We start from the raw sequence: 15,100 nt of genomic DNA on the forward strand, positions 1-15,100 counted from the left end.
TGAATAGGGAGGGGAGGAGCCTCTCGGCAGAGGCTCGTTTCTCTTCCTGTGTTGCTCACACACATCCCCCACACATGCGCTGCTTTCGGATGCACGATGCCACTAACCCTTCTCTCTTCTTGTCGTGCGGGCTGCGAGGACTTGAGTAATGCAGCGACGTAACGCCCTTGCGATGAACCGACGGTTAACCACGAGTCTACACACTCGCACGTACCCTCAACATCATTGATAGAGGGGGTGGGCGGAGTGGTGAGGAAGGACGCAGTGTCTCTGCTCATCACTATCGATGTCCCTCTCCCCCCTCTCGCGATGGCACCTCCGGCTGTGAGTGTGTGTCCGCGTCTACACACAGAGCATCCGTGGGTTCTACCACGTGTGTGTGCGTGGGTGTGCCACATGAGATGTGCGATCTAATCGATGTAACGCTCATTCACTCTGTCCTCCACATACCCGTGCCGCTGATCGCCTTTTTCCTCTCTCTTCTCTCTCCTCTTTCGCGTCTGTGTTTCCCATGCTGCCACGCGCAACTTTCCTCCCCCCCCTCCCCCGCGCACGCCTGCACACGCGCAACGGCTGTAGTAGTGCACACGAAGACGGAGCGAAACGAATGTCTGCGTGGTGCACCGGCACCCAGTCCCGCCTACCATACCCCTCCCCCTCCCCCCCTCTCTCCCCCCTACCGTGTGCCCTCCACGCATTTGCCCTTTGCCGTAAGCAATCACACACACACCCACACCCACACACACGCAGTCAGAGAGCCCGCCCCTCCCCCCTCTCTCCCCTTCCCTCCCACCAGCTACCAGTACCACCATTACGCGTACCTCTCCCCCGTGTACATAGACGCCTCTGCTGCTTGTTGCTCGCCTCCCACCTCTCTTCACCCCCACCCCTGTGCCTGCGCGTGTGCACGAGAGAAAGCGCACACGCGCAGGCGCTGTCTCTCTCATCTCCGCCCTGTGGAGCGAGAGGCCTCCTCCTCCCCTACCGCCCCGCTTCCCCCCAATTCCGCTGATGAGCGCCTCCCCACCCCTTCCGCAGGGAAACGGGCGAGCAGCCGTGCTGTTGCCGCTGCCGTCGACCGCTGCAGCATCGCCTGCCGCAAAGGACGTCGGTGCCGTCAGTGCGCAGTCGGATGCGCACCGCAGCTTCGCCACTAGCCAGCGCCTCCAGGAGATGGATGCGCCGCTGATGGAGCGCCTTGCCCAGGGGCGATACACACGCCCTTCTGCCGGTGTCGGGGCCACAATGAACGCAAAGTCCCAGCGTGCGGCCTGCCATACCGCGGCGCCAGCACCGCTCCCAGGGGTGCCGCGGCGCCGCGCCGACCCTGCCGCCCCACTGAAGAAGGTGCGTGTGCCTCACACAATTCAGCAGATCCTTGGCATGCACACCGGCCCGGCGTTGAACTCTGCCCTGTCGCCTCTTGCGACGCATCAGCACGGAGTCTCACCACAGCCCCCGTCGGCCACCACCGTGTCGGCCACGCCCGAAAGCGCGGTGCATGAGCGAGTCGGTCTTCTCTATCACCCCCTCGCTACCGTGCGCACGGCGTACGCGGAGACGGAGGTACGCCCGTTCTCCACTGGTGCCGGCGCCGCCACGGCTGCTGCTGCTGCACCAGCCGCTCCGTCTTTCACCACGGTCTCCGCTGCTACTGGAGACAAGACGTACTTTGAGCTCGCTGACTTCGACGCCATTGACGAAGACCCGCACACGCCGGCGGAGTGGCTGGCCATGGGCGGTGACGGGAAAGGTGGTACACCGGCCAAGTCGCGCTTCTTCAAGACCGCCGGTCCTGGAGGTGGCACAGTGGTGTGGCGGCGTTGCCGCGTGAGGGAGTACGATGAGGCCACCCAACTCTTCTATGTTCAGTGGGGTGACGGCAAGGGTCGGTGGACACGCCGCTTGAACATCCGCTTCGACGCCGAGGACGTGGCGCGGTGGGAGGCGCGGGTTCGGCGTGCCGATGAATATCGTAGCGACACGGAGGCCGCCATGCGGGAGGCGCTCTACATCGACTCCATCCCTGATGCCTACGCTACACCGATGGAGGAGGCGCAGATAGAGCGGGTCCTGCGCAATGTGGCGATGCGCTTCCCCGTGGCCCAGCTGCACGTCATACAGCAGCGGACCGAGGAGGCGGAGGCCACGCACTACCGAGCCATGAAGCTGGCGTTGCACACGTACATGATGCGTGGCGCCTCAGAGCAGGAGCGGCTGCGGATCGCCGACTTGCCGCGCGCCGGCGTCGCGGCCCAGCCCTCGCTGCGCGGCCTGCGCGGGACCCTCGGCACGCCGTCGCCGAACTTCCTTGCCGCCCGCGCTTACATGGCGGAGAACTGCTTGCAGGTGCACGCACTCATCCAGGAAACACTCCACTTGCTCCACACACTTTGGTTCAGCTATGCCTCGCAGCCGCTCTGCGTGTTGAGCTACGAGGCCTCGGCGCTGCCACTGCGGCTACCCCTCTTCATCTCCACGCAGGAGGAGCGGGGCATCGCGGTGGGTGAGCGACTGAAAGGTGAGTGGTCATCAACGGTGCAGTCAACGGTGCAGAACAACCTCGACGCGTACTTCAACTTCTACGAAGACAACATGGCGCGGTATGAGGCCAGCCGGATGTTCCGCTTCGTTTGCTTGGCGAACTGCATGATGCGCTCGCAGCTGCGCGGGCTCGCAATGACGTCGCTGGAGTCGTACACCGCGTACCTTGAGAAGTACGCCGTCGGGCGCACCAACACCGCTGACTCCGACGACGCGGCGGCGGTGATGGTGGAGGTGCTGCCCGAAGATGCGGCGGAGCGGGCGTACTGGGCGCAGCGCATTGCCCAGCTCGAGGCGCGTCAGGCCGCGGAGCGGGAGCGCAAGGCGGCGGGGCAAAGGAGCGCCATGAAGAAGCCGCGCAATGCCCCTGCGGCAGCGGAGGCGCAGGGGAATGAGGACGAGGCGGCACCGCCGCAGCACCTCCTCTGGTATCCCGGTATTCCCCCGCTGACGGAGCCGTTAGAACAGCGTGTTGTGCAGCTCATCCAGCGTGTCAACGGGCTGCAGCCGCTCTTCTACACGAAGCTTGTGGTGGCGTCTCTGCTGTCCTCGCAGTCACCGCCGCAGCGCGTCTCCCAGGATGGCGGCGCCGGCGAGGGCGATGCGGAGGGGTGCGCCATCGTGCTTGACCCGCCGGTGTCCGAAGTGGAGCGCTGCGTCCTGCGTGTGATGGATCGCTGCCTCGAGCACAGTGACGGGGTGGTGGCCCTGGGTGATCAGTTGTTCCCCTTTCTGGAGATGGCACCGGCGCATCTGCGTCCACTCAGCGCCGACGAGGCCGAGGTGGTCGCAGTGCGGGAGCGCGTGCTGACGGTGTTGCGCGGCAACCGGGCCGCGCCTCTCCAGCTTGTGCAGATGTACAGAGAATTTGAATACTTGGCTTTAGCCGACGTGGAGGAGGTCATCCAAGCGACGCTGGAGCACATCGAGGCCTTGGAGGAGGTAGACCTGCTGCTGGAGCGGCTGAGCCGCGACCGCCGTCGTCTCGCAGAGCGCACGCCAAACACTGTCACCTTCGAGCTGTACGCCGTGGACTGCCGAGACCTAAAGGCATCGCTGAACGACAGGGCAGTGCAGCTACAGCAGGCGTTGCTGGAGACAGTGGCCATGCGGCTTGCCGAGGAATGCGCCGGCGTGCTCAGCGCGTACGAGGCCATCTACGCCGATCTCGCCGTGGAGCCGGCGACGCCGGAGGAGCTACAGAAAATGCGGGCTACTCTAGCCGACGTTACGGCGCGCGAGGCGGCGATCCAGGTCATCTTCCAGCATGTGACAGGAGGCAACGAGCTCCTGCTGCGCTACAACTACCTCGTGCCGCATGACGAGTTCGTGCGCTACTGGGAGGCGTACGAGTGGCCCAAGAGGCTAGCGCAGTTCGTCGAGGACCGCAACTTCCGTGCCAAGGAGTACCGCGCCGTCTTCATTCAGCAGCTGCGTGACAACAGCGAGCAGCAGGCGTACGCGATCATGCAGCTCGCCGCCAGCGTGGAGGACTTCACCCACCTTGGCGACGATGCGCGGGCGGAGGAGTACTATGAGCGAGCCCGCGCTATCGCGGAGTCCATTCAGTCCAGCAAGGCCTCTGTGGCTCTGTGCACGCGCCACGAGGAGTTGTTTGGAATGACGATCACAGCGTACCCGCAGCTGGCGGAGATACAGCAGCGCTTCGAGCCGTACTTTGCCTTGTGGGAGGTGGTTTGCCATTTTAACGCCGAGACGGAGCGCTGGATGAGCACGAAGATTGCGACGCTGCAGCCGAGCGACGTTGATCAGAAGGTGTCCGACTGGACAAAGCGCGTGGCGGCGCTGTCGAAGAAGATCAAAGAGCCCGAACCGAGCGAGGTGGCGCGGCAGCTACGGACGAATATCGAACAGTTCAAGCCCCTCGTGCCACTACTCTACGCTCTACGCAGCCACCTGCAAGCGGGCCACTGGCGCGCCATTTACCATCAGTGCGGCATCCCGCGTGAGCAGCAGGGCTTCGGCCCCGGCGGCGTCGACAACAATGAGCAGCGGACGCTCGCCGAGTATGTCCAGCTCGGCATGATGGACCACCTCACGGCGATCGAGCACGTCGCTTCAGTGGCGCAGAAGACGTACGAGCTGGAGTCGGAGCTGATGAACATGGAGACAGAGTGGAAGCGGCTGGTCTTCGAGATGGAGCCATACCAGGACACGTTCAAGCTCAAGGCAAACGATGCCATGCAGCTTACCTTGGACGAGCACATCCTCAAGACGCAGTCAATGCTGGGCAAGCCCACTGTGCGGCAGACCCCGGCTCTGCAGGCACGCGTGAGCCAGTGGTCCGACCAGCTGAACAACACGCAGAGCACCATGGACGAATGGTTCCGCTGCCAGAGCACGTGGTCGTACCTGGAGCCCATTTTTGCCTCGGCCGACATCTCGCGTAGTCTTCCGGCAGAGAAAAGGATATTTGCGGAGATTGACGAGGCGTGGCACGCCGTCATGACCCGCACCCGTGCTATCCCGCAGATCATTACCCGCTGCCAGGACGAAAGCCTCTACAAGATCCTCAGCAGCGCCAACACGAACCTCGAGGAGATCCTGCGCAAGCTGCAGCAGTTCCTTGAGACGAAGCGCATGGCGTTTCCGCGCTTCTACTTCATCTCCAATGAGGAGCTGCTGCAGATCCTGTCCGACAGCCGTGACCCGTATCTCGTGCAGCCGTACCTGTGCAAGTGCTTCGAGGGCATCAAAACGCTGACTTTTGCCGACCACCACGACATGGTCGGCATGGAGTCGGCGGAGGGCGAGCGGGTGCGCTTTGTGTGCACCGTCCACCCCAGCGACCACCACAACCAGGCGGAGTTGTGGCTGCAGGCGGTGGAAAAAGTCATGAAGGCGACCATGCGCGATCAGCTGCGGCAGGCCATCGGCGACTACACACAGCGGAAGCGCACGGAGTTTATCTGCGCGTGGCCGGGGCAGGTCGTCATCGCGGTCTGCTGCTTCTTCTGGACGATGGAGGCGACGCAGGCGATGACGGCGGAGGGTGCGGTGGGGCTGACGACATACCATGAGAAGTGCGTGCGGCAGCTGGATGACTTGATCCTGCTCGTGCGTGACAGCTGCCTTGGCAACGTCGAGCGCTGCACCCTCGAGGCGCTTGTCGTCATCGAGGTGCACGCGAAAGACATCCTGCGCATGCTTGGCGAGAAGGGCGTTGAATCACCGTCGAGCTTTGACTGGCTGGCGCAGCTGCGGTACTACTGGGAGGGTGAGGAGGACAATCAGCAGCTGACGGTGCAGCAGATCAACGCCTCGCTGGGGTATGGCTACGAATACCTTGGCAACACGGGTCGCCTCGTCATCACCCCGCTGACGGATCGGTGCTACCGCACGCTGATTGGGGCGCTGCATCTGAACTACGGTGGTGCGCCGGAAGGCCCTGCTGGCACCGGCAAGACAGAGACAACGAAAGACCTCGCCAAGGCGCTCGGCAAGTACTGCGTTGTGTACAACTGCTCTGACCAGATCTCGGCCAAGGACATGGCGAAGCTGTTCAAGGGCCTGACACAGGCCGGCGCGTGGGGCTGCTTCGACGAGTTCAATCGTATTGAGATCCAGGTGCTGTCGGTTATTGCGCAGCAGATTGCGACGATTCAGGAAGCGATCATCCAGAGGCGTCCCGAGTTCATCTTCGAGGGGGCGCAGATTCGGATGGACAGCGGATGCGCGGTGTTCGTGACGATGAACCCCGGCTACGCCGGCCGTGCAGAGCTGCCAGACAACCTGAAGGCGCTCTTCCGGCCAGTGGCAATGATGGTGCCAAATTACGCCATGATCGGCGAAATTCAGCTCTACTCGTACGGCTTCCTGCACGGCAGGGTTCTCTCGGAGAAGATCGTGGCGACGTACAGGCTGTGCTCGGAGCAGCTCTCCTCGCAGGACCACTACGACTACGGCATGCGTGCCGTGAAGGCGGTGCTCACGGCGGCGGGGCGACTGAAGCGGGCGTACCCGATGGAAGACGAGATGGTAGTCATGCTGCGGTCCATCCAGGACGTCAACCTACCCAAGTTTCTCTCGCAGGATGTGGAGCTCTTCAAGGGCATCGTGTCAGACCTCTTCCCCCGGGTGCAGCTGCCGGCGCCAGACTACGCCGACATGCACAACGCCCTCGCCATCGTCACCATGGCGGACAACCTGCAGCTAACCGCGTACTTTGAGGAGAAGATTTGCCAGACGTACGAGATGATCTGTGTGCGCCACGGTATGATGCTGGTCGGCTACTCGTTCGGGGGCAAGACGAAGGGGTTGCGCTCTCTCGCTGCCGCCCTGGGGGTGATGGAGCAGACCAACAAGTCGGAGCACCGCGCTCGCATGATCTTCATCAACCCCAAGTCCGTAACCATGGCACAGCTGTACGGCAAAGTCGAGCTCTCAGGGGAGTGGACGGACGGCATCCTTTCAAGCCGCTTCCGCCAGCTCGCGCAGGACACGACGGAGGACCGCGTGTGGCTCGTGCTCGATGGCCCGGTGGACGCGGTGTGGATCGAGAACATGAACACCGTGCTGGACGACAACAAGAAGCTGTGCCTGCAGAACGGTGACATCATTCCCATGCCGAAGCGGATGAACTTGATCTTCGAGGTGCAGGACCTGGCGCACGCATCGCCCGCCACGGTGTCGCGCTGCGGCATGGTGTATGTCGAGCCGCACTCGCTGGGCTGGGCCTGCCTGCTGGAGTCGTTTTTTAGCACGCTGCCGCCGTTCATGACAGAGACACCGCAGCTGGCCGACACGTTGCGCTCCCTCATCGACGCCATCATGGCCGACATGCTCGAGGTGGCGCGCAAGCACACCTGCTCGATTGTGCCGCAGAGCGCGAATACGCTCGTGGCGAGCTGCACGAAGCTTCTTTCGTGCTTCCTGCACGGCTTTGACGAGGAGGCCGCAATGACGCAGGCCGGCGGCGATGATCGGGTGCACGCGCGCAACATGGTCATGCGGGTGGAGGGGTGGTTTCTCTTCTCACTGGTGTGGTCAGTCGGCGGGTGCCTGGGGCATAAGGATCGGGAGCGGTTCAGCGCTGCCCTGCACGCCCACCTTGCAGCCCTGCCAGAGGGCAGCGGTCGCCGGCACGCCTTCACGCTGGCGCTACCGGAGGCGACGACGTCTTTCTTCGACGTCCGCCTCGAGGACAGCGCTGAGGTGCGCCTGATGAGTTGGGCCGATCTGGTGCCCGAGTTGACGATACCGCCAGAGAGCGAGTACCAGGACATCATCGTGCCGACGACGGAGACGGTCAAGTACTCCTTCCTCATGCGACTCATGGTGCGCCACATGCACCCGGCGCTGCTCGTCGGCGACACTGGGACCGGCAAGACCATCATGATGAAGGCGCTACTGCGCAGCCTGCCGAAGGATGGCTACTCAGTGAACTTGATCCAGTTCTCCGCGCAGACCTCCGCCGGCCACCTGCAGCGCCTCGTCGACAGCAACTGCGAGAGGCGCCGAAAGGGGTACTACGGCCCACCAATCAACAAGAAGATGGTCCTCTTCATCGACGACGCCAACCTGCCGCAGGTCGAGGAGTACGGCGCGCAGCCGCCCATCGAGCTTCTTCGGCAGTACCTCGACCACGGCGGCTGGTACCAGCACGGCAAGGACGGGGTCGAGTTTCGCCACTTGGTGGACGCGCTGCTGCTGTGCGCCATGGGGCCCGCGGGTGGCGGCCGAAACGACATCACGCAGCGCTTTAGCCGCCACTTCAACGTCTTCAGTGTGCCATCCTTCAACGAGGAGACGCTGACGACCGTGTTTGGGCGCCTGTCGGAGTGGATCTTCTCGCGCGGCTTCCCGAGCGAGCTGCGCGGAATGAGTGGGCTGCTGGTGGCCGCCACAGTGGAGCTGTACACGATCCTCGTCGATAACCTCAAGCCCTCACCGGAGCGCTCGCACTACACCTTCAACCTGCGCGACGTGAGCAAGGTGTTCCAGGGCATGGACATGGCCTACGCCCCGCGTATCAAGGACGAGATGTGCCTGGCACAGCTCTGGATGCATGAGGTGTCGCGCGCTTTCGCCGACCGTTTCATCGATGACGCCGACACGCACTGGTTCCATGAGCAGGCGAGTCGGACGTGCCTGCGGCACCTCAAGTTGAACGTCCGCTCGACCATGGAGGACGGCAGCCCCCTCCTCTTCTCCTCGCTCGCCAATGATGACGGGCACTACGAGCAGCTCACCGACATTGCCCACGCCCGGTCAACATTAGAGCGAAAGCAAGACCTCTACAAGGCCTCTACCCGCAGCGGCGAGCTCGACCTTGTCATCTTCAACTATGTGCTCGAGCACGTCGCCCGCATCAGCCGCGTCCTGCGTCAGCCCGGCGGCCACCTGCTGCTGGTAGGCGTCGGGGGCAGCGGCCGTCGCAGCTGCACCCGCCTCGGCGCCTTCCTTCAGGAGTGCGACTACCGCACGACCACACCGGCGAAGGACTACGACCACAGCGACTTCCTCGCCGACATCCGCCAACTCCTCCTGCAGACAGGGCAAAGGGCCTACTCGACGGCGTTCGTGCTGGCTGACTCGCAGATCATCTCGGAGGCGTTCCTCGAGGACATCTGCAGCTTGCTGAACACCGGCGAAATCCCGGGACTCTGGGACACAAAGCAGGACCGCGAGGTCTTCGATAACGCCGTCGCCTCACTGCGCGACGTCGGCCGCGCCCTCGGGCGACCCGACACGACGGAGGCGCTCCAGACACTCTTCGTCGAGCGGTGCCGAAAGCACCTACACGTGGTGCTGTGCTTCTCACCGCTCGGCTCGGTGCTGCGCGAGCGGCTGCGCAAATTCCCGTCCCTTGTGAACTGCACAACGATCGACTGGTTCCGCGATTGGCCCGAGGATGGCCTCCGCTCCGTCGCTGCGCGCTTCCTCGCCGACGTCGACCTTGCGGAGGAGGAGCGGGCGTCCATTCGGGAGATATTTGTGGAGTACCAGCAGCAGGTGCGCGAGCTCAGCGTGACGTACCGTGCCGAGGCGCGGCAACAGACGTACGTCACGCCCACCTCCTACCTCGACCTTCTCTCCACATTTGGCCAGATGCTGGCGCGCAGACGGCACGACCTGACGTCGCAGCGAGACCGCTACGCGAACGGGCTGCGTCAGCTGAGGAAAACGGAGGACCAGGTGGAGGTGATGCAGCAGGAATTGGCGCTTCTGAGGCCGGAGCTGGCAACCACGCAGGCGGAGACGGATAAGCTCATTCGCCAAGTGGAGGCGGAGAGCAAGGTGGCAGAGGAACGGAAGGCCATTGTGGCGGTGGACGAGGCGGCAGCGAACGCGCAGGCGACGGCGGCGAAGAAGATAAAGGATGCCTCGCAGGAGAAGGTCGACGAGGCGCAGCCGCTGGTCGAGCAGGCGCAGCGGGCCGTACGGGACCTTGACCCGAAGGCGCTGCAGGAGGTGAAGGCACTAAAGACACCGCCGAAGGGCGTGAAGTACGTGATTGAGGTTCTATGCACGCTGCTCGGCGGTGTCTACAAGCCGAAGCCGGTTCGCGACGCGCTCACAGGCAAGACCAACGTGCCCTACTGGGAGCATGCAAAGGTGACACTGCTGACCGGCGAGTTCAAGAACACGCTGCTCAACGCGTACTCCGACATCGTCGACAACGCGCCAGACGCCCAAATTGAGGAGGTCAAGAGAAAGATGACCGACGACATGTTCAGGATGGAGAACATTCGAAAGACCAGCGTGGCGCTCGTCGGCGTCGCGACGTACATCAAAGCGGTTGTGGAGTACTACAAGCAGAACAAGGTCATCAGGCCACTGCTGGCGCAGGCGGCGGCGGCGCAGGCCGAGTACGACGAAGCGATGGTCGGGCTGCACGCAAAGAAGGAGGAACTTCGCATCATCACGGAGAAGCTGCAGGGGCTGACGGACCATCTCGAAGAGGTGAACCGGGCCAAGCAGGAGCTCGAGAACCGCATACGCGACACGGATACAAAACTCACGCGCGCGAAGAAGCTGATCGACGGCCTCAGCGGCGAGAAGGTCCGCTTCGCACACGAGTCGAAACGCTACGAGGAGGAGCTCGTGTACGTCGTTGGCAACGTCGTCGTCAGCGCCGGCATCGTCGCGTACATGGGACCGTTCCTGCACAACTACCGACAGCAGATCATCGGCAGGTGGCGCGAGATGTGCGAGGCGCAGCAGCTACGGGTGTCGCCTGACTACACCTTCGAGAAGTTCTGCGGCAACCCGATCCACATCCAGGAGTGGAAGCTGCAGCAGCTGCCCACCGACCCTTTCTCCGTCGACAACGCAGTCATCCTGAGCAACTCGAGTCGGTGGCCGCTGCTGGTGGACCCGCAGCAGCAGGCAAATCAGTGGATCCGCAATCGCGAGCGCGAGAACGGCCTCGTCGTCGTGCGCCTCTTCGAGAAGGACTACCTGCGCACAATCCGGCAGGCCATCATGGACAGCCACCCTGTGCTACTGGAGAACGTTGAGGAGACGCTCGACCCGATGCTGGAGAACTTGCTGCTGAAGCGGATCACCAAGGAGGGGACAATGTGGGTCATGCACCTCGGCGAGGCGGTAGAGTGGAACGGAAAGTTCCGCTTCTACATGACAACGAAGCTGCCGCGGCCGCACTACCTCCCCGAGGTAAGTGGGAAGGTGACCCTCATCAACTTCCGGATCACCGAGCAGGGCCTGCAGGACCAGCTCCTACAGCGCGTGATGCTGTCCGAGCGGCGTGAGGTAGAGGAGAAGAAGCAGGCACTGACGCTGGAGGCCGCGACCAACCAGGCCGACCTCAAGGCGACGGAGGACCGCATCCTCGCCATCCTGTCCACCGAGGGCAACATTCTCGAGAGCGAGGCGGCCATCGAGGAGCTCGACAGCTCGAAGGAGCAGAGCGACCGCATCGAAAAGCGGCAGGAGGAGATCGACGCGATGGAGCGCATCAGCGACCGCACCCGCAGCCTCTTCGTGCCGGTGGCGCACCTTGGCGCCATCCTCTTTTTCTGTGTCACGGAGCTGGCAAACATCGACCCCATGTACCAGAACTCGCTCCAGTCGTATATGGTCGTCTTCCAGGAGGCGCTGGCGAGCAGTGCCAAGTCGAGCGAGGTGGAGGAGCGCACGGATGCGATCAACACGACCTTCAAGCGCAGTCTGTACCAGCGCGTCTGCCGTGCCCTCTTCGCACGCGACCAGCTCCTCTTCTCCTTCATGATGTCGCTGAAAATATTCGCTGTGGACGCGGTGCTGCTGCGCTGGCTGCTGACCGGCGGCGCTGAGGAGGACGAGCGCACCGCTGCCATGGTGAACCCTTTTACATGGATGCCAGAGCCGAGCTGGCGGCTGCTGCTGCGGGCGAGCACGCAACTGGCTGGCTTTGAACACCTCATCGAGGATGTGCGGCAGAACGAGATGTTCTTCATGGACTACTACGAGTCGTCGAGTCCATTGGAGCTACAGCTCCCCGGAGGGCTGCAGGGCATGCCGAGTATTGCGAAGATGGTGTTGGTGCGGTGCCTGCGCATGGACAAGGTAGTCCCCGCCATCCGCGCATACGTTTGCGAGACTCTGGGCGAGTTCTTCGTGGAGCCTCCACTCTACGCGCTGGAGACGGTCGTGGACGAGCTCGCCTACGACCCGTCCATACCGATCATTCTCGTGCTTTCCCCTGGCGCCGACCCGAACGCTGAGCTCGATCGCGTCGCCGACTTGCGAGGCATGCTGCAGAACAAGCTCTTCAAGCTGTCCCTTGGCCAGGGCCAGGATGTGCCGGCCTGTGCCCTCATCGAGGCGGGCACAAAGACCGGCCACTGGGTGCTCCTGCAGAACTGCCACCTCTACGCCGACTTCATGCCACAGCTATCCCGCATGATCGAGGACTACAGCGACGTGGCGGCGAAGGAGGGGTTGCACCGCGACTACCGGCTGTGGTTGACATCTCTGCCAAGCGAGGTGTTCCCGATCGCGATTCTGCAGAACGGCGCCAAGCTCGTGCAGGAGCCGCCGAAGGGCCTCAAGAGCAACCTCATGCAGTCGTACCTCTCCGACCCCGTCGCGGACGCCGAGTTTTTTGAGGCAGCCCGCACACCGGTGGTGTGGCAGAAATTACTTTTCGGGCTGTGCTTCTTTCACGCGGTGGTGCAGGAGCGGCGGCAGTACGGCCCCCTCGGCTGGAACCGCCCGTACGAGTTTAACGACACGGATCGCCGCATCAGCGTGCGCCAGCTGCAGATGCTGCTGAACGAGAACGTGCTCGTGCCGTACGAGGCGCTTCTTTACCTTACTGGAGAGTGCAACTACGGCGGACGTGTGACGGACGACTGGGACCGACGCTGCCTGCTCGCCACGCTCGAGGTCTACTTCACCCCGTCCATCCTGGAGGACGACTATGTCTTCTGCGAAGACGCGCTGGAGTACTTTGCGCCGCCGTTCGGGGAGTACAGCGCCTATCTCGCCTACATCGAGTCCCTGCCGGCGCAGCAGCCTCCCACCGTCTTCGGCTTGCACGAGAACGCGGACATCACGAAGGATGAGCGCGACGCCCGCTTCCTCCTCGACGCCACCCTCAGCACGCAGCCGCGCGACGCCGCGCCGGTGGGCGGCCGCGGTAACAAGGCAGACCCCAAGACGACCGTGAAGGCGGTGGCTGCGGATGTGCTGCACCGCCTGCCACCGCTCTTCGACATTGAGGCCATCCAGTCCCGCTACCCGATCGACTACGCCCAGTCGATGAACACAGTGCTGCTGCAGGAGGCGATTCGCTACAACCGCCTCCTCGCCGTCGTGCGCGCCTCGCTGACGGATGTGCAGGACGCCATTAGCGGAAAGGTGGTGATGAGCAGCGAGCTTGAGCAGGTGTTCCTGAACATGTACGACGGCAGGGTGCCGGAGGTGTGGAGGCACCGCTCCTACCCGTCGCTAAAGCCGTTCGGCGCGTATGTGAGCGACCTCATTGCACGCCTGCAGTTCCTGCGCACGTGGTACGAGGAGGGGCCGCCGCCGCTATTCTGGTTGAGCGGCTTCTTCTTCACACAGTCCTTCCTCACAGGCGTGACGCAGAACTACTCTCGCAAGTACACGATCGAGATCGACAAGCTCGTCTGGAACTTCACGGTCATGCCGGCCCCGGCGGAGAGCTTCACTGAGTCCCCAGAGGATGGCTGCTACGTGAGCGGGCTCTTCCTTGAAGGGGCTGGGTGGTCGCACGATGCCGGCGTCCTCACGGAGAGTCGGCCAAAGGAGTTGTACGTAGCCCTTCCAGTGCTGAAGCTCTCGCCTGCGCTGCCTGAGGAGGTGGCACAGTGCCCCATCTACCGCTGCCCGTGCTACAAGACGACCGACCGCCGCGGCGTGCTCTCGACGACGGGGCACTCCACCAATTTTATTCTTACCATAAACCTTCCCCGCGACGCGCAGCAGTCGGAAAGCCACTGGGTGCTGCGTGGCACGGCGCTCTTCACGCAACTCGAGTACTAGATGGTCTCGAGCCATGTATGTATCAAGCCAGCATGCGCGCGTGTGTCGTGTCGTGCTTTAGATTTCTTCTTCTTCAGCGCATGGCGGTCGCCGGGGGCGCGGGCGCTGCAGCACAGCGCAGGTTAGTGCGCGCATGCGTCTTTCAGATGTGTGTGTTTCCGCATCCGTGCGTGGGCCCCGTTTCTCCCCTTGCCCATCTCCCCCCCCCCCTCTGCCCTCTCGCTGTGTGTGAGGTGGGCGATGTTTCATGCCGGAGAGAGGGGGAGATGGGCAAGGGGTGCCAGTGAACGTCTCTGCAATGAAGCCAAACAACACGAACAAAGCCTTCGGTAGCCAATGGCGAGACACCCCCGCCAGAGTGAAGGAGGGGGGGGGGAGGAGGAGCCGGAGACACGAGGAGCAAGAGAGAGAGGTGCGCACACCTGCGTCGACGCAGGAGGGACTTGCCGCCGCTACTCTCTACCCGAAGGGGAAAAGGGGGGGCCGTGGTGGTGTTGTGGGGTGGCCAACCTCATCTGTGGGGTGCACGAGGGAGGCGGTGGGCGGGAGGCACACCGACGTGCGCGCCGGAGATGAAGTCGACACTCTTTTGTTATTGACCTGGCGGTTGCTCCGCTATATATGCCCCCCCCCCCCCCCCTCGTTGCCCCCTCCTAATCGTCGACTGCGCGCATGCAGTGGGGCTGCCCTCTCCGCTTGTGCCCCTGCACGTGCATATGTGTACCGCATCACCAGCTCCCCCTCTTCTTCTGCTTTGTCTCCCCACCCATGCCCCGCTGCAGGGCGTGCGCCTCACAGAGCCCGCATGCCCCACTCGACCTTATACGCGTAGTGACACACCCACACACACACACACACCGCCCTCGCTTCTTCTCTGCTTCCCGTAGGCGCGCTGCCCTCTGCTTGAGCTGCAGCCCTTCCGTGGTCAAGGTCGCCGTCATCCCAACCTTTGCTGTCACTCTCTCCGCCACGACGGTGGCCGCGCTAACGTGCAACCGTTCCCTTACTGTACCATGTGAGGCGCCCGCTACAACCTCACGTGCTTGGCGACCGAGGACGGCGGCCACTTCATTCGCACAGA

At 63.2% G+C, this 15,100-nt stretch overlaps 1 protein-coding gene across 1 annotated transcript; it reads left to right on the forward strand.

The window, feature by feature from the left end:
* Positions 1 to 1,383: 1,383 nt before the first annotated feature.
* LBRM_27_2710 (putative dynein heavy chain) lies at positions 1,384 to 14,019 on the forward strand (the record flags this gene model as incomplete). The annotated part of the gene is made up of 1 exon (XM_001565974.1): positions 1,384 to 14,019. The coding sequence occupies one exon, from the start codon at positions 1,384 to 1,386 to the stop codon at positions 14,017 to 14,019; it is 12,636 nt and encodes a 4,211-aa protein (XP_001566024.1).
* Positions 14,020 to 15,100: the final 1,081 nt, after the last annotated feature.

The sequence above is a fragment of the Leishmania braziliensis genome, chromosome 27 (assembly GCF_000002845.2).
Source record: "Leishmania braziliensis MHOM/BR/75/M2904 complete genome, chromosome 27".
In the NCBI taxonomy this organism is placed as follows: Eukaryota; Euglenozoa; class Kinetoplastea; order Trypanosomatida; family Trypanosomatidae; genus Leishmania; species Leishmania braziliensis.